The 26,188-nt window shown below is 43.0% G+C and overlaps 2 protein-coding genes across 2 annotated transcripts; both read right to left on the bottom strand.

The window, feature by feature from the left end:
- Nucleotides 1-6,262: 6,262 nt before the first annotated feature.
- crabp2a (cellular retinoic acid binding protein 2, a) lies at nucleotides 6,263-13,280 on the bottom strand. The gene is made up of 4 exons (XM_070911704.1): nucleotides 12,950-13,280; nucleotides 9,623-9,801; nucleotides 8,901-9,017; nucleotides 6,263-6,972 (listed from the first exon to the last, which is right to left on the bottom strand). Exons 1-4 carry the CDS (start codon nucleotides 13,029-13,031, stop codon nucleotides 6,922-6,924), a joined length of 429 nt encoding a protein of 142 aa, XP_070767805.1. The 5' UTR covers nucleotides 13,032-13,280; the 3' UTR covers nucleotides 6,263-6,921.
- An 8,758-nt stretch (nucleotides 13,281-22,038) lies between these two features.
- On the bottom strand, nucleotides 22,039-25,135 carry LOC139290140 (uncharacterized). Its single transcript, XM_070911833.1, has 3 exons — nucleotides 25,061-25,135; nucleotides 23,324-23,395; nucleotides 22,039-23,090 (listed from the first exon to the last, which is right to left on the bottom strand). Exons 1-3 carry the CDS (start codon nucleotides 25,133-25,135, stop codon nucleotides 22,491-22,493), a joined length of 747 nt encoding a protein of 248 aa, XP_070767934.1. The 3' UTR covers nucleotides 22,039-22,490.
- Nucleotides 25,136-26,188: the final 1,053 nt, after the last annotated feature.

Genomic DNA, 26,188 nt, shown 5'->3' with positions numbered 1-26,188 from the left:
AACTGGAGTCAGAGCCAGAACACACACACATAGAGACTGTTTCACACCAGTGGAGACTATGCAAGAGCCCATTAACGTCAAGCATAAAATCGAACATGGCAGACTCACGCTGCTGTAACAACACAACTTGAATCAATGCACAGTAGATACATTTTACAGCTTTTACAAACCACTGCTGCATTGTAGAATATTTAAATACAGGTGAACAGCATGCTTTGTTCTCTGTGTTCCCACTAAGGAATTTGACATTGACTAGCTTTAAGAGTTGTCTTAATATTTCTAGATTTTCTACACAGACTTAAAAAGTGAAGATTAATTAGACTTCAGTGTCTTAGACTAGTCATGTGATGCACATTTGATGATTACTCCTGATTGTGCATATTATATTAAGATAGTCTAAAATTGAGAAATACACCACCAGAAAATATGCTAAACTGCATGTGAGCTGTATCAGAGACGGCAGCAGAGACTGGATGTTGAACTGACATCTGATGCTCAGCGTGCCGACTTTTCCCTGTCAAAGCAAATGCACATTTTAGGATGAGGAGCAAAAGGAATGTCCGCTGGGCGTACTACAGTAGTTGGCATGTCCATGGGATATTTGTGCCTGTTGGTTGATCAGTAAATCAACGTCAGACATGGAGCTTGGCTGTGTAGATGGATAGATGGAGGGCAGTAGGAGACCATAGCACCAGTGTGTTACATATTATCAGTGCAGTACAGTAGCTGTGATTTGTGGATAAGTTGGACGGTAGTGACAGTTTAGTGTTAGTAGACGAGCCTGTTTTCAGTCTGTCACCAGGTGCTCCTGCAACGTCACTCGGGTTTGGTTTGGCAGGAGCTGTGCCAACGTTTTACATCGGTCTTATTCCCATGAAGAGTGCTCGGCTTTGCTATTTCAGAAAGCATTGCTCTCTCGCACAACTTGTGGGTAGCAGATTTGGATTCCTTTTCATGCACACACATGTTTCAGTGTGTGTTAGTGTGAGATTGCGTGCATGTGCAGCAGCCAGTAGGTTTTTTTTGGGTTTTTTTACAAGGTGTGCTTCCTCTATCCCTGTTTCCCAAATCACAGTCCTATGCTACCAATCAAACGACACCACAGCACCCCTCAGCCAGCATTACACTGTGTCCAGCGATGACATGCTGGGCTCCGGTATGCTTTGGCCTGGCCCGCTGTCTGGAGCTGGTCAAAAGAGGAAAGAGGTGGAGAGAGTGAGGGAGGAAGCGAAGAAAGAGAGAGGGTGATAAGCTGAACCTCATGTATGCAGTAATCAAATGCAGGCTCTTTAAAAGTACCACATATCTAACTCCTAGCTATTATTTTTCCTTTTAAGATGTCTTAATCTTATACCTCTTTAGACCTTCTCTTTGATTCCCTGGATCACTTGAAGCCTAATGTATTGACTGATACACTCGTCTAAGCAAAAGCAAAAGCACAGGAGCTGTGGACGATACTTTTGTCATGGGTGAAATGAGCATTTGCTTGCACGTTTGTGTGTGTGTGTGTGTGTGTGTGTGTAGAGCTGCTCCTATAAAAAAAGGAATGAGTCATGGACAGTTGATCACCCTGTAATGCCTGATGATCCTCCTGGACGCCTCTCTTCACACCCCATCTATCTCACTCTTAATCTCTGCATATAATTATGTTGCTGGCTACATGTGTACATGCTACACTGTATGACCAAGGACAGGTGTGTCCACATACATTTGTGTACAGAATACAGTTATATTTTAGACAACAGTGTACTTCCAACTATTTGGCAAAAGTTTGGGGAAGGCCCTTTCCTGTTTCAGCATGCACAAAACGAGGTCCATGCAGAAATAGTTTACTGAGTCTGGTGTGGAAGAGCCCGGACCTCAAGCCCATTCAGCCCAGACTGTTAGCCAGGCGTTATCGACATGTTGTGGAAAGCCTGAAACGAGGGGAGGCTGTTACAGCAGCATCTCAATGCCTTTTGTTTTGGAATGAGATGTTCAACATACGGGTGTACTGTTGCGGTGATAAAGGAGAGGCACTCTCAAAATTAAATGATGCAATGTGTCGACCTTCAAGGACTTCGTCAAGCAAACTTCTATGTGAACAAAAAACATGATATCATATATATATATATATATATATATATATATATATATATATATATATATATATATATACATACATGCATACAATATATGTTTTCACTTTATCAGGTTCACATATACAATCTAATCCAATCCAATGCAACTGTTCTGCCATAAAATCTACTTTTATAATGCCTGTAATATTTGGTCTTTTGACACTGTCATAGAGGTTTTGATTGAATTATATGCTTTGGCATTGAGGTCGTAGTGATGTTGTTGTACTGGACTGCATCATATTCAGTTTTATTAGTTGTATTAGACTGCAGTAGATTGTATGTATCCTTTTTCTTTGTATGCCGCTTTTGTCCTGCATCTGTAGCCAACTGGGTTTGAAAGTGCATTCTGTCCACTTTCTTTCCTCTGCAGTGTGTTGGTGTCCACATACTTTTAGCCAAGTAGAGTATGTGTATCTGAAAATATCATCAAGGCAAGGTCAAATTCCTTGTATAAAAGAGTTCTTCTCTCTCTTTAACTTCTACCCCACTCTGCCTCTCTCTCTTGTTGTGTCTCCAAACAGTATCTTCCATCTTTCCGTCATCTCCCTCTGTCTATCCAGAGGTCAGAGTCTGTAATCAGATTTATCATTACATTCTTCATCTCCACAAAGACTTCATTCAGCCTACCTCTGGTAATACTGTAAGGCCATTGTCTTGGATGATGGTGCTCATGGAAGACCAGTGATAGCAGTTTGGGGATTCTCCTTTTTTTGTCTTTGTCAGTGAATGAATCATCTTTTATAAAATTAGAAGAGGAAGTTAAAAGGAAGCTTTCGACCTTACCTCACCCCTCCTTAAGTCTCTGACTCACCGTCTCCGCGTCCCTCCATTTCTCTCCTCTTTGATTTTATTTCCCCTAATGGAAGGATTCTCTGCCAGACATTAAAGGGAAGAGGTTTTGAATATTGTTGGGTTGAGTGTCTTGTGTGGCTCAGTGGGCCAAGGTGCCAACCATATACTCTTGATTTCCAGACTTCTTCCAATGACCTTTACTGAATACCTTCCCCACTCTCTCATGTCTTTCCTGTGGCTTACTAACTCTGCATCTTGACAGAGAAAGAAGGGAATTTTAAGATAATTTTAGATCATATTTAAAACCTAATTTCTGTATGTGAACATGTGTAAAATTGTATGTGGTTTGGTGACTCCTTGTTTCTACTTTCTCTCCAGTAAATATTCAAACTGTAACGATGAAAGAGCAGCAGTGTGTGTGTGTGTGTGTGTGTGTTATGCCCTCATGTGTACTATTCTTGAACAAAGTTTAACAAGAGGCCTCAAAGGTTCCTGGGTGGTCTAATTGCATTTGCCACAGGAGATTGGTGCACTTTACCACAGTGCGTGCGACTGTTAGATGTGTGTATCGGTTTGTGCAGGCTTGCAGGTGTGTGTGGGTGTAAATCAATATCCTGGACAGAGACAGTACAGTATGCAAGGGTGTTTAATGACACTCACCTGTCATCACACTGTCACATGCATGCTCTTTCTATGAATTTGTGTGTGTGTGTGAAATTACAGATTATCACGAAAATATGGGGGCTTGTGCCTCTTTTTTTCCCATCATGCTCTCCCCCTCAGCCACCTGCAGGGCATTTTTCCACGAACCCTCCCACTTCTTTACTATCTAACCCAGAATGCACGTGACCCGTGTGGCAATAATTGCTTCAACCACATCACAAATCACCCATCTTGACTTTTGTGACATACTCTGAAGTATGCAGACACACACTCCACTCCTCCCTGCACATAAGTCATCCGTCAAACTGCAACCTCAGTCGTGGCCTCTGGGCACCTAAACTAACCTGCTCTCACACAAGCGTCAATAGCACCAACGTTTGCCTATGGTTAACTTGTTAGACACGTGAAAAGGGTATCTGATTTCCACTTAATGTTGCACATTAGTTAAATGTTAATGTGTATTCATTCATCATACAGGTGTTTTTTATTTTGTGGGTATGCATGTGTGTGTGTGTCTTTTACTCTTTCTGCAGTATGTCCCCGTTTGTTTCTTGACTTATGGGGAGCGTAGGAGTGAGGTTAGGATGTTGCCAAACTGTCTTCTGTTCCTTGTTACGCTTACTGCAAAGCCAACAACCTGCGGAGATAACGATGCAGTCATGATGTCAGCAGCAGAGACGGCGTGTTTTGTTTGTTCTTGTTTTCCAGACCTTTGCGGTGCTACGTCTTTGAGGAGTTTTCACAGGGTTTTTACCTCACCTTTTGGGTGAGCCACGACAATGTTTTATGAGCTGCGTGTACAGTGTGAGTGTTTGATGGCATGTGTGAAGAGTTCCCAGAATGTGTGTTTTTAGTTTCGTGTGTCAATGTGAGTGTGTATATGTGTGTTTTTTACGGGGGTCCGGTACAGGCCGGGCGTTTTGAAGGGGGCCAGACAGCTGCCTTTTACTGCCCCAGGGGGTAATAAACAGTGAGGGAGGGGTAGTTATTTACCCCTTTTATTAGGGCAGGAGGCAGAGGAGGGGACTTTATTGAGGTCACACTGTAACTACACACAGCTGCAGGGCAAGAAGTGAAATAAAGAAGATATAGTTTGTAAAGAAAAAGAGCAGTTCTAGCATCTCAAAATTCCTCCCTCAGGAATCTCTCCCTATCTAGTTTTTACTTGTTGTATGTTGTATGTACAGTACATGTGTGTGTATGGGTGTGTGAACCCGGGGTCATCCATCTTTCTTCCCAGCCCCTTTTTCATTTCCAGGTCTCTTAACAGCCCACTCCTTGTTAAGCACATCTGCTGTCAATCAGCTGTACCCTGTAATACAATTGGCATTTCCTGCCGTTGGAGACACGCCCCCTGACCTTCACTCTCTGACCATTTGATGATTGGTTTGGTAGTTCGCTGTCCGACCCAAAATACTCTTAAGTTGACCTCTATTTGTCTTACCACCCTCCTTGGTTACCATAACAACAGATGTTGCATAAATTAGGACGTTTAAAGGAATAGGTCCACATTTTGGGAAATACGCTTAATCGCTTTCTTACTGAGAGGTAGATGAGAAGATTAATACCACTCTTATGTTTGTACAATCACTATGGAGAATATGTTGTTAAAACCAGCATTAGCTTAGCATAGCTTAGCATCAAGACAGGAGCAGCAGGAAACAGCGAGTCTGGATCTGTACAAAGGTAGCAAAATCCACCTACCCGCACCTCAAAACACGTTATATCTTGTTTGTTTAATCCGCATAAAAACAGAAGTGTAAAGTCTAGAAATTCACTATTTTTATGCACTGAACTATTTCTTAGCCAGGAACAGTTGCCAGGCAACCAGCAAAGACTCCATGAAGTTATTGGTCCTAGCCAAGAAATAGTCTGGCACATCACCCCCCCATAAAATGGTGAATTGCCATTTTTACATCTTTAGTTTTTGTATGAATTACACAAACAATATATAATGCATTGATTAGTGAGCATTAGAGGTGCTGGTAGGCCAGTTTTGTTACCTTCAGACTGTGACAGGGTAGTTGTCCCCCCGTCTACAGTCTTTGTCGTAAGCTAAGCTCACCAGTTGCTGGCTCAAGCTTCAAATTTACAGTACAGACGTCAGGATCAATCTTCTCATCTAATTCTCGTCAAGAAAGTTAAATGCCCAAAATTTCCCAAAATGTTGAACTATTCCTTTAAGTTGAGCAGCCTTTAAAAACTTTCCAGAGAAATATGAACCAAATTTAACCAACTGGCAAAAGAAATGGAAAAACCGAGCAGAGTCTAATGGTGGCATTCCCGCAGCTGGCTCTCTGTGTGTCGCTTCACATGCCAGGGGAAATTGCAGGATGAGCAGATCCTCATGAAATGTGTGATAAAAGTGAGCAGACGGAGAGAGAAAAAAAAGGTCAAATGGAAACATTTTCAGCCTTGACTCATATTGAGGGCATGTGGCAGAGAGAGAACGGTGGGAGAGATGGGAAGACAGAAAAACTGAGAGGGAGCAAGAGAGACTGGAAGGGAGGGGACAGACAAGTTATTCTAGTTGCAGACAGCTGACAGAAAGCCTAAAATAAGATGGAGCCATCTGATGTGCACATATTCTGCAGCTACACTCACAAACCATAAAACATATGCCCTGTTAAATGCTTTTATGCTCCTAATGGTTTTCAGTGCAGGAGGGCCAAGAGTCGACGCCAGGCTGAGTTAATATCGTGCTTTATTGTTTTCCCATAGAAAGTGTTGTTTCCTATGATCACATTTCATATAAAAGAGACACAAAGTAAAAATTTTAGCAGTACTTTATCAGATTCCTAGTATAGTAATAAATATAAAATGTCGTTGTGAAATAGAAAAGGTTAAAGTTGTGGGGCGGGACTAAAGGAACAGAGGGGGGACACATCAAAACTGACCTGAAACTGGAAGAGCTCATAGATTGGTTTACACATCTACAAATATAGTCTCACACCTCTTCTGCTGCCACACACACACACACACACACACACACACACACACACACACACACTCTCACACACACTCACATACAATGCCAAATAAATGAGCTGTCACTCAGCAAATCCCACATACAATGTAACTTACATTTTCATGTTTAAAACCCAGCTGGTCATGTTTGATGGAGCTGGAGAGGCAGGCGGCTAACTGAGGAGCTAAGACCATCGTGTAGATATGTGACATACTAGATACAATTACCACACTTATTACATAGTGAAGCTAACAGAGATACTGGAATAAAACTACAGACTGCTATCTCCCAGCGCTGCCTTAACAAAGGGGAGTAGTGATGCAAGTGGTGATGCAGGAGACGGGTGCTAGAAGGACGAAAAGTGAGAAGTGCTGTTGTTCATTGTCGTTCGTAGACTCTGGTGCATACCACATCATTAGCTCTCATGGTCTGAAAAGAGAGGGGAATATGGACGTTTAATGGGGACACTTGCACGCACTGCGGCAAAAAAGCTGGCACAGTTATATACAGTTAAATGTGAATTCATATTAAAAGTTAAGTATTTAATGGAACAAGCCATTACTGTAGATTCTCTCTAAACCTCAAAATTGAGTTATTTTTTAATGTCTCCAACAGTAATGACCAACATAATCTCACTGTGCCAAACTGTTTTGAACAAACATTATTTACGGAAAGTTGTTGAAGCAAACATGTTGTGCTCAGCAACCTCGTGCAAAACACTGACACGGTTATATTACCGCTGGCTTCTAAAACAGCATTTGTGGGTTTGGTGCTTAAGAGCACATCAGGAGTCTTAGATTTGAACTTACTGCCAACCCTCAAGCAACCATTGCCCCATAAATACCTGCTCTGTTTACAGTTCGTTCAATTCAAAAACAGTTATACAGACAGGACTGTATCATCTCCGGTTGGACTGGTTTACCGGTTGACTTGGGTGAAATCATTATTTGAAATGTTTATCATGCCTAAAGTGCCAGCTGGGTGGGGTTTCTTGTTAAGTACTGCTCTGTTTGTGGGTAGTTGTCAACAAACTAGTAAAAAAAAAAATCATATTTGACCCAGAGCGGTTTAGTGTTTCATTATCAGCTTTCACTGCACAAGTCACTAACATCATAATTATTCATTTACCCTGTTCTGTTTTTGATTTTGTTCGCACACTTGCTTTCCTGACTTCAAGCTGAAGCCTGTCCTTACATTTGTAATCTCGACAGAAGCCCTTTGATCCTCAGCCAGGAGAATAATTAGACTGGCATCGTGATACTCTAAGCACAATTATATGGTTTATAATCTAAAGGCAACACTTTAGATTACAGCCTGCAAATTACAGTGTAATTTTGTTGTTCAAATGGAGTGCTAATAAAATACGAACTGGTAACTACCAATACAAAAATGTCAGCACAAGGGAGGAAGACCACAGTTAGTGAAAAAATAATTGCATTTAAGAGGGCCATAGAGAAAAATGCCCTGCAAGTATGTTCTAATTACCAGGTATTTATTGAATATGAGACAGAAGATACAATAATGTCGTTCCTAGGTAACAAAGTCGGAAGTGTTGGAAAAATGGAGTAACAATACTGATATTCTGAGGAATTATTGTTGTTGTTGTTTTTTTTATGTTTTAGTTTAAGGATTTCAAGTTTTTTTTTTACTGTATAATAAATTTTAAACGTAGAATATACTTATACTTATATAAGAAATCCTGGGGTGCAGTTGGGTTACAAAACAAACATTACACCTTAAGAAGTTTTAAAAATGGTGCTCAGGGTATTAAATAACTAAAGGGTTCATTCAATTCACTACCTCGGATGTTTTTATAATGATTATATAGCTATTTACTAAAAAGATTGGGGCATAGTTATGTCGTTTTGGGGTAGGAAGACACAGCTGAACAAGAATTTGGGTGTGTCCTCTTAACAACCAGCTTTTATGTGCTGTCAAAGTATCTATTTTATAAACAATAGAGTTAGCATCAGTTGGCATCTATTATAATGTGACCACACTTAGGTCATGTGATGACAACAGTAATCTCCATAACAACTGAGTAAACTCCATCTGCTGATGAAGACTGTTAGATGGGCTTGAAAGCTTGAAAGGTCAAGAATGAACTTTCACTCATAATTACAGATTTTGGCTCCGGGAGGAGTCAAGTAAAGTTCAAGGCAAATGCAAAAGTCCAATTTAAGTCGAGTGATTAAAGTCAAAGTCATGTGACTTGAGTCCATAACACTACAGGTAGATATGGTTAAGAATTTTATTGATACCTCATATGTACAACAAAATTACACTGTAAGTTTTGCTCCGTTATCTAAAACGTTGCCCTTGTTGGTTCTAAATCTAAACTTGTTTGTGTGATTTACCAGGATCAGCTTTCCGTCATTGGTGATCTCTCGGGTCCAGGATGTCTTAAGCCCTTCTCCTTTCTGCAGAGTCTGCTCACAGCTGATCTTACTGTCGGTTTCCCAACGTGGAGAACTCTGAGGACAGAGAAGGAGAGGAGGAGAAAAACCCTTAAACACATCATATTAATTGTTGGTTGTGTAGATGAAGGGATGCACAGATGTAAACAACACCATTCAGAGGCAAAGGGAGATAATGAGGGAGTGGCTAATGGAGAGAGAAAACAAGAAAGGTGGAGCAGAGGGATCACTGAGAGGTGATGAACTTGTGATGCGCTCATCGTTACTAGAGGGAAGCGCTGGATGGTTGCATGTGTTTGCTTTGGAGACGGCCAAACAGAGGCCATCTATGGGAAAATGGGGAAAGCAACGGGAGAATTAGGGAGGAACGGACGGCAGGAAAGGGCAAGAAGGGGGGACGGAGGGAAGTTGAAAGGGGTCGTAAAGAGTGTGAAGGAGCGCGGCGTAGCATGATAGGCCTTCAGAGACCAAGGGAGGGGTAAAGATATGCTATCAGTCCAAATATGATGAAAAGCCAAATTAAACAGATTGATGTAATCTGGACAGCTCCATTCCCATACGCCCCTTTTCTCCTGTGTGTGTGTGCATGTGCGTGTGGATATGCAGAGAAAGTAGAAGTAAGGGAGCATTTAGGGATTTGTTTGTGTCCGTGTGTTGTGTACCGTGCAGGGACGTCCATCCACCGTGGCCTCATTGAACTCCTGCCCCACAGTGAAGGTGATGTGGGTGGTGCGGACTGTGGTGGAGGTTTTAATGGACAACGTCTCTCCGTCCTGCGTGATCTCCACCAGTGGCTTGGAGGCTGCCTTCACCGCAATCATACGCAGCATCATGTTCACACCTAAAAAAAACAAAAACACACACACACACACACACACATAAGACAAGGAGATGATGGCAAAACTAGATTTGGGGAGTTCATATAAAGGACAACACAAACAAAGGCACCAACTGTTACTGCTACTTTGAGGTAATATTCTCAGCAGTACACACCTACAAGGGGTAAACATGAGGACAGGTGTTTGAGGTTTATAGGATGCAGCTCTAAGGAGCAAACCACAGGCCTTAGGCCCGGTGTGTTTGTGTTTGAGTGGTGTGGTGTTGCTGCTTGCTAGGAGCAGCCTAGCATTGCACAGCTCTGTCCAATAATGATGACAGAGGAAACAATGAGGTCATAATGGCAAAGCATGCTCAGCACATCTGCATTCCCCCCATACTTAATCATCCTTGCACACACTCACAGACTCAAACATACAGACTAATATGGTGATTTGTACTTTCTGCAATGTAATCTACATTATTCTCCTCACTTCAACCTCGCGGAACCACAGAGAGATAGCACACTCATATTCCCATAGTGTGTTGCAGTTAAACTGATGATACAGCGTGGGAAAAGAGAGGGAACGACGGGCAGACCGGTGTGGAGGGAGGGAGGGAGGGAGGGAGGTAAGGGGGGGGGGCAGACAGACGAGGGGCAGTGGTCTGTGTGTGGTGTGTAAAGATCTCTGTCCAAGTGTGAGGGGACGTGTGTGTGTACGTCGTCCAGTGTGTATCTGCCGTCGAGTTGGGTTTCGCACTTCTCACCTCTCACACATTCCCACCTGTCACCAAGGGTAAATATATACATACTGAGAAATGCACAGTCATTCAGTATGCATCAGGATGGCCAGACTGTATGCACTGTATGTACTACACACACACACACACACACACACACACACACACACACACACACACACGCACACACAGACACAGCACAGTGTGTTTGTGCATTGTCATTGTCTCAGTGTGTAATGGCAGCAGGGTTAGCAGGGGCTTTCTTTTCTGTTTTTATTTTTATTGCACAGATTATTTAATAAATATTAAATATCTTAAGTCATAACTGAACCTCTTGTAACGGACTGTACATTGTACCCGAGGCACTGCTTATTAAAGTCATTTTCATATATTCTGTACCAATTTCTGTACTTAAGTACAAATTTTTGCTGGACTCAAACTTTTTCAGTGTTATGCTACATTATACTGATAATCTACTGTATTTCAAGGGGAAATATGGTACTTTTTACTGCACTACATTTCTACTGTGTGACAGTTATTGCTACCGGTGACACATGAGATTAAAAAAAACATATCTTACAAAAATATGATGCATCGTCATAGATTATATAACAGTATGTGAATAAATTGAAATTTGCTCCTAATAAGGCCCTGAAAAGGACTCATTCTGCTGATACTTAACAATAATACATTTTGCTGACAATACCTATGAACTTTTACTGAAGAAAAGTTTTTATTGCAGGATCCTTACTTAATGGAGTATTTTTACACCGTGGCATTGAAACTTTTATTTAAGTAAAGGATATAACTACTTCTTCCACTACTGCATACAGTAATGTGGTGGCAAAGGCGGGTAGTGCAGAAATGATGGGTTGATTAATTAATAGAATATTAATGACCACCAATGTGGATAATAGTAATTTATTAAGCCTTTACACATGCCTTTATAGCTCCAGGAACTTCGGTTGAAAATATAAATGCTTGAGAAGAACCTGCAGACACTAACTGACCTCTGCGTCTCTTCAGCCTGTTGGCTCAGACACGGGAGTCAAATGCTGGCTTGTGGACCATTTGGGAGCCACAGAGGGGGCTAAAGCCTCTCAAGTAACTGCCAGTTGTTAGAAGTTAGAAATTACCTGAACAGACTTTAGCAAACCTGTGACCAAAATGCTTAAATTCACACAGATGTGGCCACATGAGGACACACATACACACAGAGATAGACAGACGGTCAGGGTCAGAGGTCAAAGAGCAGAGGGCAGAGGAAGCATTTGGGACACGGGGAGATGAGGGACGAGGGGAGCAGGAGTGAGGAAAGGAAGAGAGGATGGAGGGAAGGAGGAGGGTGCTGGGTGCTGACAGGCTGCGTCCAGCTGCGCTTGGCCCCCCAATGAAACCAAGGGCCATTCCTCTCTGTCAGTCATGCCAATGCAGAAGGACATTATAGGAACACATGCCTGATACATGTCTCGCTCTGTGTGTGTGTGTGTGTGTGTGTGTGTGTGTGTGTGTGTGTGAGACAGACAGAAGGAGGTGGGAATAAATAGACTGAGATAGAGACCTATTAAACGCTAATTGGTGCGTCAGCCTAACAGGGAAGTTGGAATTCGCGCTCTCGCACAGCGGTGATGTGTCTGTATTCCTAACAATAGTGCCATCTGACAGCTATATCAATAACCTCCATATGCGCGTGTGTGTGAGTGAGAGAGAGAGAGAGAGAAAAGGCGGTGTTGTTTGGTGCAGTCATCTCATCTCTCCGTGCGCTTTCGTGATGATATGAATTCCAGGTGTGCACTGGCAAATCATCTAATGGGAATTGGCTACTAACGACAGACGGCTCTGACCCCACACGCGCACACGCACATACGCGCGCGCACACAAGCGCTGACGCCTTGCCCAGACTCCAAACGCACCAAAACTGTGGATCTCAGCAGCAGGTGTTTGTCCTTTTCCCCGACTGTCACTTCAGATAATGATGCGACTGTCCGGCACTGTATCGAGCCATAACGGTCCTCTTCAACACAATCTGAGGCTGTGACACAGACAGATGTGCCGCCGTTTGTCTCTATTGTGTTAGCAGGGGAGGCCAAAGGGGGAGAGGAGAGGAAGAGGGGTGAGGCTGGCTGGGGGCCAAGCACTGAATTTTGGGTTCTGCAGAATGACAAAGACCCCCCACCCATGCGGCACAGAGGGTGTAGAAAAGGCCAGAACACACACTCGCTCTAGAGGGTGATCCTCGCTGGCGCACGGACACAGAGGAAGATTTGACCTACAATGTGCTGAGAAAGCCACAGTTTGAGCTGACACATCTGATTAGTGTCATTACGCACAGAAATAAAAGCTTCATAAGAAACCACTCTCGCGCAAACATTGCGTCAAGCTGCCACATTAGGTCATGATGAGTTTTTTTAATCATCATTGCTATCACTTACCCAACTCTTTCAAGAGTTCCTCGAAGTTTTCAGAACTCTTCATATCCCAGGTGCCAGCGAAATTAGGGATTTTGCGCTCCATGTTCGGCTGCAGGTAGTTTGCGGGTTAATGTAGGTGAACTGTCAGGTCCAAGTGTGGCCGGTGCGCCTCTGTCCTTGCGCGTCTTGTGCCAAAACTGCTCCAACTGTCCCTTCTGAATCTGGTCTGGGTGTGTGGGCGCGCCGGATGGTTTTTACTCTGCCTGTCCAGTTACTTCTGCCCTCTTCCAGGGATGAGTGACCGACTGTCGGAGCTCTTATCTTACCTATGTGCCAGTGCACGTTATAAGCGGCTGCGCTGCAAATGAATGGCACGGAAAGCAACGATACTTGTGTAGGGATGCACACGCCCCTTTCTATACAGACACGCCCCGCAGGCCAGCAGATTACAGGCAAAGGTCCACAGTGCCTCGACCTGACCACGCCCCTGCAGGCAACATGTGCACTTCACAGCTTCCCAAGCAGCCAGCATTTGAAGACGCATCTCATCCACGCTCGTACCTCGAATCAGCCAAAGTGACCGCGCCCTGATGGTCCTGTGCGCTCTGGAGACACCTCTGCAGACTTGATACAATATTATTTAAAATGTTGAGGTGTATGATGTGTTATTCCCCTTGTGATGCAGCCGGTAATGGCACGGTTGAATGAATGACTTCATTGCGGTGAATATTATTAGTGCAAAACAGGGAGGATGTCAGCCAGGCCAGTCTGTTGACAGAACATGTCGTCTTGGCAGGGCGGTGCGAAGGAAGAACCAGTCAACTGGCAGACTGAATGGATGGCAGAGCTGTGTGAGTGTGTGTGTGTGTGTGTGTGTGTGTGTGTGAGGAGAGAGACAGAGAGGCCAAGTTCACCCCCAGCCTCCTGTGAGCCACGGCGCTGTGTCATAAAAATAAAAGCGGTGGTAATGGGATACAGCTTCTGGCCTCGGCTGGTGGGCTATCCATTTAACGGGGCCTGCGTCAGAGCAAAAAACACCCCGAACCCAAGAGTGAGGCACTGAGAGAGAGAGGCAGAGATTAAAATAAGAGGTGGGATTGGCGCAGGTCGGCGGCGTCTCCTCAGAGCTTTTCGCCCCCCCGCTGCTCAGACGGAAGAAAGGGGAGAGAGGAGGAGACGCGGGGGCATTTGGAACAGCGCGTCAGACGGGCCATGGTGCAGGGTCAGGGGCCCGCGGGGTCGGAGGTAGTCCTATAAAGAGCACGCACACTCACACACACGCTGTACGTATGCGCACATGCACGCACGCACGGGCTGATGATGGATGGCAACGGGACAAAGCCGACGTTAACTATTGACTCTTGATGGATGATCCCATCCGCTACACTGCACGGCGAATTAGCGCGAGGTAAACCGGGTGATTTGGAGGAAGGGGCGGGGGGGGGGGGGGGGGGGGGGGCTCTCCAACAAACCATAGACTACACGTACACACCCCGCTAATACACCGGCTCAGCTGTCAGACTTATAACAAAGACACACTGACTAACAAAGGTGAATCACAGCCTCGGATTGATATTTGGTAACGCGATATGCGCTTTTACGCGCAGACCTGCGTCCAAATCCAGCGCCTTGCATCGGGGCCCAGCGGCTCTGTCTGATGTGAACAAAGCTCGCTCACATTGTTCTCTTCTCATCCTAGCACACACACACACACACACACACACACACACTTCATTGGCCACACACCATGCCACAATCACAGCATGTCCTCACAAGTTACTCCTGGTCCAAACAACAGAGGTGAGTCTGTAGCCATATCAGAGCTGTAATTTCCTCTCCAATCTTCCATCCTCGCATTTTCTTTTCTGTCATTCACTGTAGCTGATTTTAATTTGTTAACACTTTAAGGGCTTGCTCTGCCAACATAAAACAACCTCTCAGTAAAGTAGAAAAGTACTGTTTAAAGGCGAGATGGGTCCTCATCTAATACAAGAATATATATATTAAAGCACAGCCTCAGTCGGCCTCAGCTGCTATGGTGGTCTGTCGAACACGGTCTGTTCAGGAACAGGGAGTTGATCATGCCCCCAGTTAGAAGGTGACTGATGCAAACACAAAGGTTACAATAGAGAGCTGTCTGGTGTTGGGAAAATTCATCTTCGGCCTCGCCGCAGGCTATTAGCATATTACCATGACACAACAAGAAATGCATCAAAGGCCAAACGGGCAGCCGTGCAGTGTAGCACAGCACAGCGACAGCCTCACCCATCTTGTGTGCGAGCTGTGCAGAGGGGGCTTGATAAAGAGCTCTGAAATGTGTGTGATGCTGCATGTCAGCACGTGATGACAAAGCACCGCTCAGCATTCAGATCCACTCAACCGTACTCGGCTCCTCTCAACCTTTCTCTCTCCGCTCATTCCTTCCCTTCATTCCCCCTTTTTCCTTTCTGCCTCTCCTTTACCTCACGCAACTTTCTCCCTCCCCTCCCTTCTCCGTTTCTTCCTCCTCCTCCTGTCAAGCTTTTGTTCTTTTGTGCTGCTCTGACACATTCCTCAAGCACGTTGAAGAGAGGGAGAAGGGGGGAAACAGCAAGGGGAGAGGATGGAGAGGAGAAGAAAGGAAAGGGGGAAAAAGTTAGTGTGAAAGTTAGAGACTAGAGTGCAGGTCATTTGTTATCTCATTGTTGTGGAGAAAAGGATAGGGAGTGTGAGTCAGCAAAGAGACACAGATACTGAGAGAGAGCGAGAGATCAAAGGCAAACAGACAGTGACAGAGATGGAGAGGTTGAGAAACAGTGAAAGAATGAAGGATATGTAAAGAGAGACTCTTCTGTCTTCGGAGGTGGAAGAAGTATTAGTTTGCTCCTCCGTTGCCAACTTTATTTCACTCATCTTCATTTCCTTATGTTCCCTTCCAACTATTATCCGCCTGTATACTGTTCACTTCTTTTGTTCTGTCATCTTCGTCTTTCTGTGTTCTCTCTCATACCAAAGACCATGTTGGTAACTGATATCGCCAACTGCCAATGCAGAGATTCACAGGCTGCACCACGTGCACGCAAAACAAAGTGGATTGTGACTTGTTTACAGAAATGTTTGACTCGTATCAGCCTGAGGTCACGGCAAAAACACACTCGACAAAACCAGAAAGAAATAAACAGCAATATAGTTTCTCTTTTGGAAATTGTCATACTTGAAAAGCGCTGAATTAGTTGATTAATCGATCAACAGAAAATAAAACTGCAACTATTTTGGTAAATGATCCTCCTTTATCAGGCAGTCCAAATGTTTGCTTCTCTACTGTGAGGATTTGCTGCTTTTCTCTGTTTTATGTCATTTTAAATCGAATATGTTTGGTTTTTAAAATGTTGGTTGGAAAAAACAAACAATTTAAAGGTGTCTGGAAAATTGTGTTGGGCATTTCTCACTATTTCCTGACATTTTATAGACTGAACGATGAATCAAAATGTTTTATATCTGTCTGTTTAATGTTTTTATCTTCATGTTTTTCTGTCACAATAATTTAAACTGACAATTTGAAATATATCGTTTTTTTAAAAGCATGCAGTCTGAAGTTGACATGTAGTTGTATCAGTAGCAGTAGAGACCGTGATCGACTGTATTCCCCTCTCTGTCTCTCTTTGGTTTTTGGGGCCTCGGTCTCATTCATATCAGGCTGAGCCTTGTATCAACACTCTCACCAGGAAGAACTGTACGATATCTCCACGCTCACTTCCTCTTGTGCTGCTTATTGTTTCCTATTTCCTCTCCTCATTCAAATGACACAGATTTTAACCATATCTGCGGAACATCCCGGCTGTCTACAGACTGTTTATTATCCCAAAGAGAGCTTATCTGACTGTGGAATGGGAAACTGCATGCACTTTACACGTCATAATAGTATGGTATTCGTATGTAGCGGTGTCCTGTTGCAGTTGTGGTCACGTTCATGTTGCGATCCCAATGTTTTGAAGAGGAGCCACTTGTTTGCACGAGCTGGAGCTTGTGCGTGTGAGAGTGTGTGTGATCAGCCCACAGTAAAGTCGCACTTCAGTGGCATTCTCCACTTTATCATCCAGATGACCTCCAGTAAAAACCGCTCACCCCAGCGACTCTGGTAATCCCAAATGTGAACTTGACCCTGGCCTCCCCCACTGCCAACTCCTGGAAGTCATTATCACTGGCCTTTACCCTCAGAGGAAGCCACTGGGCAAAATGTGCACATGCACGCAGACAAAAGTGCCACGAATTATGGTATCTTTCTGTTATGATTTAGCTCTGTGTCAATGGGGGGTTAGGACCTCCCCAAGTGGTTGTAAAATAAATCTGAAGGGTTAAGAGAAGATTAACTGGGCAGGAAAGAGAAAAAAACAGATCAGTGACACAAAGTGGTGTACCTTTCTTTAATCTTTGCTCCTTTCTTGTGAAATACTGGACACTTTTACTTCCTCTGGCCTCTAAATATTACAGTCTGACATGCAAGGATCACTCACGGCTCATAGACACATACAGCGTGACACCCAGAGTTTGCAATAGGACGTTTCATTTTAAGGGGTCACAAGGCAAAAAGTTTGTGAGCCGCTGCTCCGTGCGATTTGCACAACAGTTGCACAACAAACAGCCACAGTGACACGCACGTTCGCAGCCAAAAGTGTGTGCAGCACTGTGGGCTGCTGGCATGCTGACCCCGCCAAACCATGTGGGTTTGATTAGAGCAGAGGAGGTGGCAGCATTTAACTACGTACGTGGAAAAGAGAGGCAGAGAATGAGGGAGACCAAAGAGGAAAAGATAAGGACCTGAGAAAGAGAATGGAGACTGAAAGTCAGTGAGTTTACATGTGCAGGAGTGTGTCCTTGTGTGTTTGTGATATTGTGCATTTACAGAAATGTGTGTAATCGCAGCTTGTCAAAATCTTCAAAAAAAACTGAGGCCACAAGTTCCTTGTTTCACGGCAAGACGAGGCCAGCCTTGTGTGAATGCTGAGTACGGGACGCCTCTGCCTTGTCTACATAAATATGTGTGTGTGTGCATGCTCATGCATGCTACTGTGAGCCTCCACAGTGTTGAAATCTTCCCCTATCAGACGTTTGTTACTCATTTATTCTTCTTCTTGGGTAAAATTGAATCTTACAGGAATCTTTCAAACAGAAAGAGTAAGACACAAATCATCGCTCAATATCCTGCCCACACACATCACGTCACTGTACCAGGGAATTTTTGTATTGTGTGTGTGTGTGTGTGTGTGTGTGTGTGTGTGTGTGTGTGTGTGTGTCTGTGTGTGTGTGTGTGTGTGTGTGTGTGTGTGTGTGTGTGTGTGTGTGTGTGCATGAGTCAAGCTGAGTCTCCTTGTGTACATGAGACTAAACCTCCAGATGCCTGGGCAGTTGCACCCAGACGCCTGTATTACTCACACTCTATTCCTTTTGTCCTTCAGCACCCCCCCCCCCCCATCTCCTAAACCCTGTCCTCCCTCCCCCCTCTAGTCTTTGTGGTTGTAATTATCGCGCTCATTTGTTATGAGTAGGTCTGGACAGAGGGAGAGTGAGAGCTGAAGACTGAATCCCAACAATCTTTTTAAAAAAGTTTATTTTGTGGAATATATTTTATCCGTCTCTTCCAAACTTCCCTTATGTTTTTGTCCACTCTGTCGCTGCCACCTACAGTTTAATGAGCCCATGGGCCCCTCTGAGGTGCTACATGACAACAGCACTGTAAAACAGCACTGTATGGCCTGAATGATGCTGAATTGCTTTACGCTCAACAGGAAGATGGAGGAAAACAGGAGGGAGGGATTGAGAGGAGGAGAGGAGAAAAAGGAGGTCAAATATGTGTTGAAAAGGAGTGAAGCAGATAGAGATGCTCATGAGGACGGTTGCATGAAGTACAGTGAGGCAAAGATGATGGGGGAACGAAGGAAAGCTGAGAAGAAAAACAAGCGCTGCTTCTCATGCTTTCACTGCCTTTCACCTTATTTTATGTGCATGTGTTTTGTTTTTCGGAACCCCCCCCCCCCCCCCCCCCCCAAAATAAGTTCAATAAAAGTGCAGCCCTGGTTTTTATCGCGTTACTCCTCCCTTCATCTTGCATCCTACTGCTCTGCCCCTCCACCCTCACGCCGCCACTCACTCTGCACTCATTCTTTTATTCTCCCGTAGCCTTTCCTCTTTGACCCGAGTCAACGATTGTTGTTCGTCGTTGCTTTTTCCTCAGCCATGATTGTGTGTGTGTGTGTGTGTGTGTGTGTGTTGAGGAGACGCTACTCTTGTATGTGTGACTGTGCATGTGTACTTGTTGATCCATATGTGTCTGAATGTGTGCACTTGTACACGTGACTGCACAGCTATGTGTGTCTGTGTGTGTGTGTGTGTGACTCTATGATGATGTCATGGATTAGGAATGGGCATAGTTAAATGCTCTACTGGAGGTCAACCTCTGGTCACTGTTACTGTATGTGACCAGTGTGGGTCCCTAAAGTCTCCAGAATTAGCTGACGAAATGGTGACATATTTATGTGCTTTATTGTTTTCTAATTGTCTTGAATAGCACTCAGTAGACATATCATTCCCTGGTGCCTCAGGGCAGCAAACTGACAAATAGTTTAAAAAACGTTTAGGTGCGTCCTGTGACTTCTTAAGGATCCTCTGACTTTGCCAACAGCCTGTGAGAAAAAAAACAGGATAAATAAAATCAATCAGAAGGCTGAATTATAAACCAAAAAAAACCCACTTGTATGTCTCTGTCTGGGCAACAGAATCACAAGGGAGAAAATTACAGAAGCTGACAGCAGAGAAAAGGAAAGGATGTAAAATGATTCACTGTGGAAGTTTTAGGACTGCATCAGGACTGCATTTCTTTCAGAAGGTATCATCTGTAAGCAGCATCATCTGTTTTGGTGTATTGAATTTTAAGCTGCAACTGCACACTAATATCCTGCATCAAAAAGAAGAGCTTGTTGGTGGCTTTGGACTCTGAAGTTCCATCTCTCATCTTTGTCTTGAATGAGCTTTGGAAGCAAAGACAGGCAGGTTCAAGGCCTCAGAAAAAGCACAGGTGATCGGGTTCCATATCTCCTGATGCTCTGTGGGGAAGTGTTAATAAAAAAAATAATACCACAGTAATGCAATGTTTGCACACCAAGTCCAAAATCCAAGAAAGTTGTTGGACAGGTCTCGTTAAGATCAGGTTGCTCAGGCTCTGGTCTCTGATCTCTGGTCTGGTCTTGGGACTCCTGTGGTGAGTTATAAGTAACTCTTCTGCCATCTAGTGGTGAAAAAGAGCTATTGTCACGTCAACTGACTGACCTGGAACTTTTTGGCTCAGTTATTTGGGAGATGTCTGGGCACGTGCAGCTACGGTGACCTACTGCATTTATTGTTGATAGTGTTTGTTTCTGTTTGGTGCACACAGCTTTGCGTAACTGCACACAGAGACCCACTCAAATCCCCTCAGGGACGGGTGTAGTCAGAAGACACGACAAGTTTGTCCAGAAAACTGCTGGAAAACTGTGTTTGTTTTTCTGTCTCTGTGAGAACCAATTTTACTGTGAGACCTACAGAGTGACAGTTGAAACAGTTTATCAGAGGCTTCCAGTTGTTCCAGGGTGTTTAGTGTTCAACCAGGGCCCTACACTGTCAGGGGTTCACTTCATGTTTGTTAATACTGCATACTGGAGCTGTCACTTTTTATTCAAACTTTTGTTCAAAAGTGGGGGGAAAAAATTCAATATTCAAACTGTAATGATCTGTGTGACAGTTTACAATTTCAAAGTGTAACAGACCATTTGAAGTAGTTTGATTTGTGGTCCAGCAGAGGGAGCTCTTAAAATTTATGATCAGCTTGATCTATTGCAAGCCTCACAGACCATTCAGTAAACTAAGCTAATTAATAAAAATGGAGGAGGACACTAGTGATTATTACATAGTCTTGAGGCCCCATCTTGAATCCTGAATTAAAATCTGGTTTTAAAGCCTTCATTACTGCAGGCATATTGTGCTTACATGGTGCATTTACTACATAAATCAGTGCTTAATCAACTTACCACAAACAAATCCCTAATTACTAACTAATACATAGACAATGTACAGGAAATGGGAATTGCACTGTGCTTATTTTGGATCTATACCTACCGTTAACCAGTTTAAAGTTATATTTATGATACTGTTAACCAGTTACATTTCTGGCTTTGTGTACATTTGGTTTTTGACCCTTACTGATAATCTTTATTCTTATATTTTGTTTATTTGTTTATATTTGCACTCTATATATTGCATATATATATATATATTTCCTACTTGTACTGAAACTGCTCCACAACAATGTCCCTCTTTATAAACAAGTACAATCTTATCTATTGAACTTCAGCCTACATCCACAGTTGACACATGAATCTTAAAACACAGTTTACACGTACAAATTCTAAGATAATTGAAAAGTGACTCTCTTTTTCTTTGACCTCTTTTGGTTGATAAACAGCAAATCTGTGCATTGATAATAAATGATCTAATAATAGTGTGTGTGAAATGGTCTAATATTCCACATGCCTTTGTCTACTCTGCTCGATAAGCTGCTGTTACTTTAATCAGTGCAGAATAAGTTAAGGCCTACATTTGGGCTCAGTGCATAAACTATTATAGTGCTGCAGCCTTATGCCATTAAATGTCAGGGGTTCACTTCAGTCTTTGAAAAACTTGTCAAAGTCAATTCTTCTTTTGTGGTATTGGTTTTGGTTCTTATAAGAGCATCCAGTAAAGCACGACTGGGTCTTTTGTCTCTTTTCACCTTTTTTCCCCTGTGGTCCCTGTGGCATTGCTAGTGTGCATATGGCACATGAGTCACTCGCTGTGAATGATGGTTTTGTTCTGTTCTGGAAACTTAGACGCTCTGACAAGAAGAAGTGGTTTTGGTGATCCCGACTGAGTTTCTATTTAAACAACTTATTCAGGTGAGTGCCGAATTTCAGTACAAACTTTTATGATCCAGACATCAAGCCAAGCACTAAAATGTGTCTTACATTGATTATAGTTGGCAGCTTGAGAGTTTAGCATCCTGTTTATCTGTTCAACGTACCAAAAAGGAACCGGTGTGGAAATGACTGTAGACGAATTCCAAATCTTAGTATAAATGTTTATGAATGAATTCTGTTTATGAAATCATACAATACATTGATGAAATGCAATTAACTCCCTTTTGTATGGCACTTTTATGTATGTACACACAACACAGTACATGACTTGAATTTAGCTTCATATATGGGCCATCCGTGCCTGCGACTGAGAGATAATGAGAGTCGGTGCTCTAATGGCATTTCATTTCATTTAGAGATGCATGCACAACTATTAAAAGCAAACTCACAGATACAGAGGCACAAAGCTTATAATAGTAGGAACTTTCGTTACAAAAATACATTTTCTTAAAAATTGAAGTTCTTTAATACTGTTTTAATATCAAAAACTTTTCAACTGAAATTTCACGACTTTTGCTCAAATGTGTTTGTGAGACGACTCCAAAGGGTAAAATGTCCTCGGATAAAAAACTTATGTAGTTTCTCAATTTAAAAAAAAGTTAATAGCTATAAATAAAAAGGCCAACAAGAAGTGCAGATAACAACCAGAGCCACGTCATTTTAAAGCTGGAAGCATGATCTCTACTTTGTGAGTCCTGGCAGCCTCTGGCGTTGTTATTTGGCTTTGAACTGTCAGGGTTTCCCTCAAAATGGACTGGCAGGCACTGATTGCTCAGCACTTCACAGGCCAGGATCAGATGTTTGGTTTCCTGTCGGATGCTCCTGATGCTGCACGTCCCCATCTCGCTCCTCACCGTGACAAAAGTGAAAGGCTGCTTGCTGATGCACAGGTTGTCCATGTGCGCCTTTCCCCCTCTGCTCGTGCACACGTCCCTCACCCGGTCCAGGTCTTTTGGATCGAGGAAGGACTGGGTGGGTCTGACACAGCCCCCGTTATTCTTGATGTAATTCTCCCATTCGTTCTGGTCCAGAGAAGTGGGAGTGCCGTGGCGAACGTGGCGTCTGATGAAGGTGTCGTAGCCGTTGTTCCATTTGGAGAGCTGGCAGGGAGCATCGTTTTTGGCAAACGTTTGATGACCCAGCAGTAGACAGACGGCAAGAGTCAGATAAGCCATGAGAGCAGCAATTACCCAGCAGTCCTAGAGTGGAACAAAGAGTATAAAGTTATAACAGTGTGAACAAACTCCATACTTTACGCCGCACCACACCTACCAAATAGGTGACATGGCACGTAATAATGTAAACAGTGTGTGCACAAGAGCAGAGTTTGACAAAGCCACAGCTGTCTGACTTTCTGACCGTGTAGTTTTCTTAAAACATGAAACCAGAAAAGGATGTGGAAATCAGCTGCTTGATAAGAGAACTTCCCTACCTTGTTTTGGCAGCAGTGGAGGCCTCTGTGAGCTACAAGTGATCTAAAAGCTCCAGATGTGAGATCTTTCTTCTGTCCGTCAGTTGCAGTTCCACATTTCACTTCCGGTCCGTGTGAGTGGGGGTGGCCTAAACTGCATGCGCATTACTTAAATCCGTCCACATGGTTGTGCTTTAGAGCAGAGGCCATGGTGAGACGTGATTCAGTTACAGCTATAAATACCGATTAAAGGTCCAGGGAGCTGTTTTTGGATGGCCACTGTGTGTATGTGTGTGTGTGTGTGTGTGTGTGTGTGTGTATGTGGTAACATTTAAGGTATATTTGACCTTGTTTTGGTCCTCAGGGCTTCAAAAAAGACAATAAGATGTGTCTTAAAGTCTAATTCTGATAGGAAATGATCAAGTTGTTGATTGAATTAGGCAACAGGAGCAGACAACGATATCGTCTTTTGATGCTATCGCTGTCTATGTTTTATTAGCATGTACAGGCTCAACCTTTCTACCTATCTACTACTACAATATAAATAGAAATATATATATAGTATATGGTCTTCTAGATATGCCTAAATAGAGATCAAAAAATAGAAATTATAATTTTCAGTTAGATCTACATTCATCTTCGTACACTCCTGTTTTTATATTCTCTAATCAGGATACTTCAGATTTAATTAAAAAGGCCAAGTGATCAAAAACAGGCAGTTTTGATACATGCATACACACTGTTTGTATGGTCATTTTATTATGTTCAATCTGAATAAATATGGATTGATTCATTAACATTAATATGACCTTTAAGTGAAGTCATCACTTAAAACAGAAAAATAGTGCGGTAGACGTCTGTGCTAAAAAAGAAAACCACTAAAAAAGATCTGCTTTCATAAGTAAAATATAGCTATAGAGAGCTTCCTCATTGTCTTGCCTCATTTCTGATTTCTCTGTCTGTCCAACTCCGTCTCTCTTACACTTGTTCGTTCTGTGCAGACGTCAGTGATGTGAAACAACCATCAGTCCTCTGGAGTCCTATTGCTTCGTAAACACATAAAGAAATATTATTAACACACATAAAACTGAGAAATAAATATATAAATGCATAATAGGTTAATTATACATCATTTATTACATCTTGTACTGTCTCTTCCTTCTGCTGGCCTGATTTTTCTTTCACTTTGCAATTAATAAGATGCCCTGATTTAGTATTTTTCAAACCCGTAAATGAATTTATTTTAATTTTGATAAGCCAATCACGATTCTGGGACAAGTCAAAGACTTTGCTTAATGTCCCCACAGTCTGCATGGTTAAATTAATTAGGTTGCGCCTTGAGTTGCATATTGAAGGTTAAAATACAGCAGGAACACCCACATTCAAACTGAGAATTGATGATGACAATGATGTGCTGAGTTTCTGCAGGTGCCCAATTCACTGCTTAGAGAGAGAAGGTCGGTTTGTTTTTACTGATGCAGTAGTTCTCACTCTGTTAAAAACTTAACAGACAACATGTGAACTACTACTGTGCACTGTTGTGGTCCTGGTTTCTGCATCAGTCCAGACCATAATGAACTCACTGTGGAATTCAGTGTCAAATGTCCCTCTTCTGTCTCTATCTTCCCTGCAGAAAGATGTGTAAACGTCCTTCACTCCGTTTCTGAAGGACTGGAGAGATCTGTCGCAGCCTGTGGACTGTTTGAGGAAAGCCTCCTAGACGGCTTGGTTTAGGCTGGCCCAGGTATCAGAGGCTACGTGGCGCTTCAGTAAGTGCACGTAGACGTTGAAGAGCTGAGGTGGCTCACAGGGAAAAGAGTTGGTCTCAGCCATGTGGAAAGAAAGGCAGGCAGAGAGGAGCCTCACACTGCAACACAGAGGAGATCATGAAGCAGGAAAACACATGGACAGACGCAGGTATCTACTCCAAAATTAGAGTCTGACAGATAGATTGTGTATGAATATATATTCTTTATGTCTTCACAATCAACTGTCACTGTATACAAAACATAATCTGTTCTTCAGCAAATTTGACTCATTAAATAAGACGAAGACGGTTTACAACAAACAATGTGAGTGCCACTGAACTGAACTGAATCCCCAAGTAGCCTAACCCATCCCCCTTATCTCTCTCTCTCTGCACCCCTTTCTCTGTTGACTCATACATGAAGTGAGAGTCTGCCAAAAGTTTCAAGTCTCATGTCCAAGTGTCGTCGCAAGTCATTGGTGTTAAAGTCACAGTCGAGTTGGAAGTCTTATGAAACGGCCTAATCAAATTCATGTGTGACTAAATTGCTGCAAACAGAAACAAGACAATAACTGTCTTTAACCTTTAAAATTATTATCCAGAGGTTACAGATTGCTTGAGATAATTCAGATATCCTGGACAGATACTTGGCAAAAGATCTTAAGACATTCCTGCCACAAAGTATCACAACAAGAAGACAGGAAACATGAGTAGATCTTCGAAGTTTAATGGTTTATTGTCTTCTTCTCCTTGTTGAATTATTTTGGGTTCTGTCAACATTTTCGTAAGATTGCTGTTTTTCTTTGCATCAGACTAAACATTGCATTGTTGCCGTTCAATATTTCCCCACTTTGAAATAACTGTTGGGAAATGTGGTCCGAAGCAAAATTCAAGCTACTTACTTTAAACCTTTTTGCAGCTGTAGAGGATTCACCCAAGCGTTTTTGGGGAAGATGGAGGCAGTGATTTGTGAATGTAACATGATCCAGACATTGTCGCACACACAATGAAGAAATCAAAGCAGGTGAGCTTACCATTCAAGTATTTTAATGAGGTGCCCATGTTGACGAGTTATATACAGCAAAAAATCAATCAGGCAAAGATGATGTATGGCACCACAAATAATTTTCCAACAGAAT

The sequence above is a fragment of the Enoplosus armatus genome, chromosome 9 (genome assembly GCF_043641665.1).
Source record: "Enoplosus armatus isolate fEnoArm2 chromosome 9, fEnoArm2.hap1, whole genome shotgun sequence".
NCBI lineage: Eukaryota > Metazoa > Chordata > Actinopteri > Centrarchiformes > Enoplosidae > Enoplosus > Enoplosus armatus.
This window is presented reverse-complemented; position numbering and strand designations above follow the sequence as displayed.